Below are 9459 nucleotides of genomic sequence, written 5' to 3'. Positions count from 1 at the left end.
CATATGCCTGATTTGATTTGACTTCATGGAGGGGTGTAGGCGTTGATAAGCTTTGCTTCGCCTTCGCCTTTAGACACCCATGGATCCCCACGGGCAATGTGCTATGTATTATTATTATTATTATTATTATTATTATGCTTTGTCATGCTCTGCCCCATGCCTAGTTTATGCCATGATTTTGTCCCTTGTTTGCTTTCTTGTTCACTTATCCACTGTCTTTGATCATCTGTTTGTTTTACTTTTGTCATATGTTGAATTATCTGTTTATGGTACTTTTGCCACATGTGAATTCCATTCTAGAAAAGTATTGTTGATCACTTTTCAGTTCTTACATTTGTTTCCTGGTTTAATTATTTGTTCCTTCATGTTGGGTCTTCTTCATTTTATTTCTTATTTATTAGGCCTTGGATTTTGTCCGTCTTTGGTTTTGGTGTTTTCTTTTTATCACTGTAGTTTTAGGTTCATCTTCTTGTCAGGTCCTGTTTACTTTGCATTTGTCAAACTGCACTATCTTGCACCAGCTTCCATCCATCCATCCATCCATCCATCCATCCATTTTCTTCCGCTTCATCCGAGGTTGGGTCGCGGGGACAGCAGCTCAAGCAAAGCCGACCAGACCTCCTGATCCACACACACCTCCCACAGCTCTTCCAGGGGAACCCAGAGGCGTTCCCAAGCCAGCTGAGTCCCTCCAACGTGTCCTGGGTCTTCCCTGGGACCTCCTCCCAATGCCCTATGGGACGTGCTTGGAACACCTGTCCAGCGAGGCGTCCAGGGGGCATCCAAAAAAGATGCCCGAGCCACCTCAGCTGGCTCCTTTCGACGTGGAGGAGCCGCGGCTCGACTCCGAACCCCTCCTGAGTGACCGAGCTCCTCACCCTATCTCTAAGGGTGCACCCAGCCACCCTGTGGAGGAAACTCATCTCGGCCTCTTGTACTCACGATCTTGTTCTTTCGGTCATGAGCCAAATCTCATGACCATAGGTGAGGGTCGGAACGTAGATCAATCGGTAAATCGAGAGCTTTGCCCCCTGCACCAGCTTCCCTCATCTTCATTGTAATTCTGTGCTCTATTTTACTGCACTCTCTTGCTTCCTGCCTTCCCTCATCTTTGATTCATCCAGCGACGCCCCCTTTCTGAATGTTCTCCACACCTGTGTCTAGTTTTCCCTAATTACCACCAGTGTATTTAAACCCTGCTTAAATTTTGTTTTCTGCCAGTTCGTTTTACCTTTTTGTTTGCCTTCCAGCCTCCTTTCATAGCATTGTCGTGTTTATTTTATTGCCTGGCAGTGTTTGATCCTGCATTGTTTTTTGACCTTGGTTTTGTCACTGCTCATGAACTCTACCGACCTGTGATTTTGAACCTTGCTTGCTGTATGACCTCGTCTCTGCCCACCGATCCCCTGTACCTCTGCCTTGTTGACTGCCTACCTGTGTACAGCACCATTGCCTGTGTTTCCTGGATAAAACCCTTCGAAAAATCCTACACCTGCTTTCGAGAGTCTGCATTTGTGACCACCTCCTGTTTGTGCCACGTCACCCTTGCTGCTTGACAATATGGACATATTAAAGTGCAGGGTTTTTACTTTATGGCTCAGATAGTAATGAAGAATATCTATGTGGTCTAAGTTAATTATATTTTATTCATTTATTTTGAACAGTGAAAACACATCTCCATAAACGTTATTCTATTTAAATATTTTAGCTGTTTTGTGAAATATTTGGGAAAATTTAGCAGATGATTGCTGCAATAACAGAAAACTACAATTCCTGTTACAACAAAAACATTATTTATTTTACAGCAAAGCTTGAACAAGAGTAAAATATCACATGCAGAATGTGATTTGATATTTTTGCAAGCAGCTAATATTTCAAACCAGAAATTTATTTCACAGTATTGATATATTCACATCATATTAGAAAACTACAAGTCACATTGCTGAAATGTTTTAAACCAGTTTTTTAAAATAATAATAATAATAATAATAATAAAAACACTTATCCATCATACACTCAACAAAAATATAAACGCAACACTTTTGGTTTTGCTCCCATTTTGTATGAGATGAACTCAAAGATCTAAAACTTTTTCCACATACACAATATCACCATTTCCCTCAAATACTGTTCACAAACCAGTCTAAATCTGTGATAGTGAGCACTTCTCCTTTGCTGAGATAATCCATCCCACCTCACAGGTGTGCCATATCAAGATGCTGATTAGACACCATGATTAGTGCACAGGTGTGCCTTAGACTGCCCACAATAAAAGGCCACTCTGAAAGGTGCAGTTTTATCACACAGCACAATGCCACAGATGTCGCAAGATTTGAGGGAGCGTGGAGTTGGCATGCTGACAGCAGGAATGTCAACCAGAGATGTTGCTCGTGTATTGAATGTTCATTTCTCTACCATAAGCCATCTCCAAAGGCGTTTCAGAGAATTTGGCAGTACATCCAACCAGCCTCAAAACCGCAGACCACGTGTAACCACACCAGCCCAGGACCTCCACATCCAGCATGTTCACCTCCAAGATCGTCTGAGACCAGCCACTTGGACAGCTGCTGAAACAATCGGTTTGCATAACCAAAGAATTTCTGCACAAACTGTCAGAAACCGTCTCAGGGAAGCTCATCTGCATGCTCGTCGTCCTCATCGGGGTCTCGACCTGACTCCAGTTCGTCGTCGTAACCGACTTGAGTGGGCAAATGCTCACATTCGCTGGCGTTTGGCACGTTGGACAGGTGTTCTCTTCACGGATGAATCCCGATTCACACTGTTTATGGCAGATGGCAGACAGCGTGTGTGGCGTCGTGTGGGTGAGCGGTTTTCTGATGTCAATGTTGTGGATCAAGTGGCCCATGGTGGCGGTGGAGTTATGGTATGGACAGGCATCTGTTATGGACGAAGAACACAGGTGCATTTTATTGATGGCATTTTGAATGCACAGAGATACCGTGACGAGATCCTGAGGCCCATTGTTGTGCCATACATCCAAGAACATCACCTCATGTTGCAGCAGGATAATGCACGGCCCCATGTTGCAAGGATCTGTACACAATTCTTGGAAGCTGAAAATGTCCCAGTTCTTGCATGGCCGGCATACTCACCGGACATGTCACCCATTGAGCATGTTTGGGATGTTCTGGACCGGCGTATACGACAGCGTGTACCAGTTCCTGCCAATATCCAGCAACTTCGCACAGCCATTGAAGAGGAGTGGATCAACATTCCACAGGCCACAATTGACAACCTGATCAACTCTATGCGAAGGAGATGTGTTGCACTGCATGAGGCAAATGGTGGTCACACCAGATACTGACTGGTATCCCCCCCCCCAATAAAACAAAACTGCACCTTTCAGAGTGGCCTTTTATTGTGGGCAGTCTAAGGCACACCTGTGCACTAATCATGGTGTCTAATCAGCATCTTGATATGGCACACCTGTGAGGTGGGATGGATTATCTCAGCAAAGGAGAAGTGCTCACTATCACAGATTTAGACTGGTTTGTGAACAATATTTGAGGGAAATGGTGATATTGTGTATGTGGAAAAAGTTTTAGATCTTTGAGTTCATCTCATACAAAATGGGAGCAAAACCAAAAGTGTTGCGTTTATATTTTTGTTGCGTGTTTATTCTCTGGTACTGGATGAAACCAAGATTCTAAATGTATCATCCAGAAATTTGCAGACATCCTTTGAAAACTTATCTTCAAATGCAAAAATTTACACTGCATTACGAATGTATATGTTCCATTTACAACCCAAATTTACGATATTTTTCTACACATTAACAATATATTAGGATTTTGTATGGAATTAACCAAATAAATCATATTACTATACAGTCAGGTCTTTTCATGTTAATAAAATGCTGAGCATTGTACTTTACAGGTTTACAGCCCAATGAATGATTCCACACAAAAAAATAAAAATAAAATAAAATACCAGGGTGTAACAATCAGCAAACATTGAAGTGATGAGCATGATAGTCTTGTTAAAAAAAATGGGAAAGTTCACCCAAAAGAATTTTGTGAAGTTAAATTAAAGAGTTGTCACATATAATGTATTTGGATTAGTCTTTTAATGCTCTTGATGGTAAATTATTTCACATTTAGCTTCTACTTTATTTTTTCCACAGTACTGTGCACACAAATTTCAATAATTTGCATCGATCAAATTGGTTTACCCAGACGTGCACTATATTAATATAGTTAAGCATTATAAATAGGGTTCGGTAATAAAACAACCATGTTAACATTCCACAATAAAATTTACATTGATAACGATTATAAGCTTCAGACATTTATACTGGGTATGTGCAGATCTAACAGCCAATTATAGAGGACAAAATAAATGTGTGACTAACATCTGCAGTTGTTAGAGTTTATTACTGCAAGTGTTGCCTGAGCTACAAAATAAATGGCTAGAAACAGCTATTGACACACAGGAAGAGATAAACTGCAACTAGCCAGTGATACAGAATATAACCCTGAAAGAAAACTTGCGTCAGGAGATAAAACTGATGAATTTTTTTATATATGTAAAAAGAAAGTTGATCTAACTAGGGGTTACAGTTGCTCTGGTATTTATAGCCAGATAATAAAATAAAGACACAGAAATGCCGTTGTGGGAGAGAACATTTCTACACTGAAGCCACAATCAACCAAAACAACAGCAATAATAATAGGCAGCACGGTGGCTTAGTGGTTAGCACTGTTGCCTCACAGAAAGAAGATCGTGGGTTTGATTCCCACCTGTGGCCTTTCTTTGTGGCATTTACATGTTCTCCTTGTGTTTGTGTGGGTTTTGTCCAGGTGCTTCGGCTTCCTCCCACAACCAAAGACATGCAGGTTAGGTGGACTGGAAACTTTAAATTGTCCGGAGGTGTGCATACGTGTGTGAATGTGGTTGTGTTGGGATAGGCTCCAGACATCCCCCCACCCCACCCCCACCGTGACCCTGAACTGGAGTAAGTGTGTATTGAAAATGGATGGATGGATAACCTATATTAGAATAGCCAAGTGGCTGCTGTGTGCGTGTGTACGGCTTCAATCACAGACAAACTGGGGAGAGCTGACATTTGTCATTTGGTATGTTTATGAATTTTGGATCAAGAATGAATGCTGCGAAAATGGAAAGTTGATAGGACTAATATTTTTGGAGAAATTAGTAAAATTAACAACAGTGTTGTTAGTGTTGTAGCAACATGCTAGTAATAATAATAATAATAATGATAATAATAATAATTTAATAATTATGTAGTATGTTATAATCTTGCTTTTCAGAAGAAAATACAATAAAAGATAAAAGTGTAACTTTAACTTTCTAGTTTCTTCAGGTTTCAGTTCTCAGGATAGCCTTCAAACTGGCAACATTATTAAATTATATATATTCATATATACCATTATTGATCAGATATTAATTCATTTTCTATATTCCACTTGAGGGTCACAGGAAGAGCTGGAGCCTATCCCAGCAGTCACTGGGCAAGAGGCGGGGTACACCCTGGACAGGATGCAAGTCTGTCGCAGGATTGTTACCTAATATTTAACCACAGCTTTATGAGATGTATTTTTCATTTGTTATAATCAGAAATTGCAAGTTGTTAGTTTGCATCAAATGTGCAAAATCACATTTGCAATGTAATAAATACTTTACCAACAATAAAATTATGTGTAATTTTTTGTAATATGCCATAAACTACACTGCAAATTATTTGGTTCTTATCTAAAAAAAAAAAAACCTTAGAGAGATGTTAGATATTTATCTTGTTTTAAGAGCCAATTTCTTATTTTCAGTGTTCAACATGCTTATTTCTAGATTTAACAGTCTTAATTCAAGAATCTTGTCAAGTGAAATGATCTTGCTACATGGACAGATAATTTGACTTGTTTTGAGTACCTTTTCCCTCAGATTTAGGGTTTCTATCTTGTTTTTAGACACCCCTTTTTTGTAAAGGTACTTTATAATAACTCGACTTCAGCAAAAAGTAATTTTTTTCCCTAATCAAAACAGAATACACCTTTAATGATTTAGTTTACACACCCACACCAATATATATAGCAAGACAAACAAATCAGCACCTCCAGTCACCGAATCTGCGTGTCCTTGGAAGCGAGAGCAAGCCGAAGCACCCGGAGGGAATCCACCCAAACACGAGAACATGAAAAGTCCACACAAAAAGGGCATGCTGGAAAGCAATCCCACAACCATCTTGCTGTGAAGCAATCTTGGTAACCACTAAGCCGCCCTTATTATTGGTCAATATGGAAAAAGTATTGTGATGATATTTTTCCCATATGGCCCAGTCCTAACCATAAGTATCAATATAACATTGAACTCCATTTGTGAATGGTAGAAAATTAATTGTGAAATATAAACGACAACTAATACAATGACCCCTGTGAGATGAGGTGTTGCATCCTCATTTGTTCTTTTTCCACCGGAGCTGGACGACTAGACACTCGTTTCAACAGTAACTTCAAATGACTTCTAAACTTGACACCGACAAATGCATAAAAAATGGGGTTCAGGCAGCAGTGTGAGAAAGCAACGAGTCGGCACAAATGGAAAGCATACTCGATTTGGTTACTTGTCTCGCATGCTTCAAATGGTGGGACCACATGTTTAGCCAACATCTTCAGAAAGATGATTACATTATACGGGATCCATCCCAGGAAAAACACAGCTACGATGCAGAATATTAGCTTCACCGCTCTCTTCCTCCTCTGAGATCTTGTTCTTGTGATTTTTAGCAATATTTGGATGTAGCAGAAAGCCATCACTGCAAAAGCAGCCAAGAAGAAAACATTCTGCTGGCATACACCGATAGTCTCCCACAGGATGTCTTCATACTCACAACCCTTGTCTATTTCATTGGTGTGGCGGATTTCGGTGATAGAGGAGTACAACAGAGAGGGGACGGCTGCTCCAGCACTGACTATCCACAGAGCAAGAGACACAAGAATCCCACATCTGACTCTCAGTGTGCTGAGCTCAGAGAGGGGATGAACAATAGCCAGATACCTGTAGATTGTCATGATGCTCAGGAAGAGAACGCTGCTATAAAACCCAGTGAAGAATACAAAAGTCACAGCCTTGCAGAGGGACTCTGGAAATATCCAACCCCATATGTGGTAAATTGCCCAGAAGGGGAGACCGGTGGTGAAGATGAGGTCAGAAATGGCCAGGTTGAGGATGAAAATGTTGGTGACAGACTTGAGGTTTTCATATAATGCCAGGATGATGAGGACCAGAATGTTCCCCATGAGGCTCAGAGTGATCACAACAGACAAGAAAAAAGGAATGACAATGGATCCAAACCGGGCCACCTCGTCTGAATCGCACATGTCATCAGTATCATCATAAAGGTAATCGGGATTCGATGAGTTGTTCATTTTTTTGTTCAACTGTGACCTAAAAATAAAACATAACAGTTGTTAGCTTACATGTAATATGTTCCATCCTACACATTAGGTTTCTTTGTTTGTTTGCTTTGCATTTGTTTTATTCTTGCAAGCAAACAACTGAGACAAGATGCAAAATAAAACAATAAAATTCATGTTAAAATGTCATACTGCCTGAGAACACAGTTACATCATTGGACGATATGGTAATGTACATTTAGAACTGGACTTCCATAATAGCAAAAAGTGGTTGTAATACTGGAAAATAACCTACCTTGTTTTTGTCAGATTGATGCTGAATGTGACACCATTCAAAAACCAATGGTGGAAATTCCCAGTTTTCAAAAATACCCTGTAGGTATGTGTACTTAAACGATGCGAAAAGAAGAAGTGCTTATTGGTTCCACTTTCTCTTAACCTGAAAAAAAAAATGGCTCCATATCACTATCATCTCAACGCAGCAGTACAGGAAATGCAACCACACCTACAAGTCAGGAAAAACTTGCTGTTTTTTAATGAAGCCACTCCTCATAAGACTTTTTAGTGCTGAGGATGTCAAATGTGTCAGGTTTAGCTTTGCCTCATTTTATGTAACCCTAACCTTTAAGATTTATGTAATTTTGTTTGAATTGCCTAATAATTATGTTACCTATGCCATTTATCTTGTATAGGTAACATAATTATTATGCAATTCAGACAATATACTTTATGTATTTTAAATAAATACTGTCATTACTGTTGATTCAGAGTAATTATATTTTATTAATACTAAATACATAAAGCTGAGGATTATGCATTTCAAATAAATAGGATTTATTACAGTAATGAATATGCATCATGTAAGGTTTATATGGTAGGTTTGTATTAAAATTATCTAAAAAAAAAGTAAACAGGAATTTGTCATGTAATAAAATTACATACGAGGTCTGTCAATAAAGTAACGGTCCTTTTTATTTTTTTCGAAAACTATATGGATTTCATTCATATGTTTTTACGTCAGACATGCTTGAACCCTCGTGCGCATGCGTGAGTTTTTCCACGCCTGTCGGTGACGTCATTCGCCTGTGAGCACTCCTTGTGGGAGGAGTCGTCCAGCCCCTCGTCGGAATTCCTTTGTCTGAGAAGTTGCTGAGAGACTGGCGCTTTGTTTGGTCAAAATGTTTTCTAAACCTGTGAGGCACATCGAAGTGGACACGGTTCGAAAAATTAAGCTGGTTTTCAGTGAAAATTTTAACGGCTGATGAGAGATTTTGAGGTGATACTGTCGCTTTAAGGACTTTCCACAGAGCGGGACGTCACGCAGCGCTCCCAGGCGCCGTCGTCAGCCTGTTTCAAGCTGAAAACCTCCACATTTCAGGCTCTATTGATCCAGGACGTCGTGAGAGAACAGAGAAGTTTCAGAAGAAGTCGGTTTCAGCATTTTATCCGGATATTCCACTGTTAAAGGAGATTTTTTTAATGAAAGATGTGCGGACGGGTCCGCGCGTCGGGACGCAGCCCGCGCGGTGCGGCGGCACAGGAAAAACACCTCCGTGTTGATAACCATTTGTAAAATCCAGGCGGCTTTTGATGGCTTTCAGTGGAGTGAGTATATGAGAAATTGTTTAACAGCTGGACATGTTCCAACTTGTTCTTAAGGCTTCCAACAGAGGTGTTTTTCCTGTGGCGGAGCGTCACAGCGGCTGCGAGCCGATGCTGCAATCCGCGACGTCACCGACAGGTGTGAAAAAACTCACGCATGCGCACGAGGGTTCAAGCATGTCTGACGTAAAAACATATGAATGAAATCCATATAGTTTTTGAAAAAAATAAAAAGGACGTATACTTTATTGACAGACCTCGTAAATCTTAAACGTTAGGATTAAATATTTCTGTGTGTACATCTGCCCACACAGTGTGATTTCTGGCCTTTTCAGATGAAAGATTAGCATTGTGAAAGAAACGTGGTGGTGTCGTTGGTTGTTGCCCTGAAGTGACCTGACTCTGCTTCACCTCGTTGAATGGCGCGTTCCATCTTTATTTATTTAAAAAACATTTTTTTGTCATT

General features: G+C 40.2%; 1 protein-coding gene across 1 annotated transcript; it reads right to left on the bottom strand.

Annotated features, from left to right (window-relative positions):
- Positions 1-5763: 5763 nt before the first annotated feature.
- Positions 5764-7818, bottom strand: xcr1a.1 (chemokine (C motif) receptor 1a, duplicate 1). Its single transcript, XM_034179661.1, has 2 exons — positions 7687-7818; positions 5764-7422 (listed from the first exon to the last, which is right to left on the bottom strand). Exon 2 carries the CDS (start codon positions 7401-7403, stop codon positions 6393-6395), a length of 1011 nt encoding a protein of 336 aa, XP_034035552.1. The 5' UTR covers positions 7404-7422; positions 7687-7818; the 3' UTR covers positions 5764-6392.
- Positions 7819-9459: the final 1641 nt, after the last annotated feature.

Source organism: Thalassophryne amazonica, chromosome 10 (assembly GCF_902500255.1).
Source record: "Thalassophryne amazonica chromosome 10, fThaAma1.1, whole genome shotgun sequence".
Classification (NCBI taxonomy): domain Eukaryota; kingdom Metazoa; phylum Chordata; class Actinopteri; order Batrachoidiformes; family Batrachoididae; genus Thalassophryne; species Thalassophryne amazonica.
The sequence above is the reverse complement of the archived record's forward strand: the minus strand, read 5'-3'. Positions and strand labels throughout refer to the sequence as shown.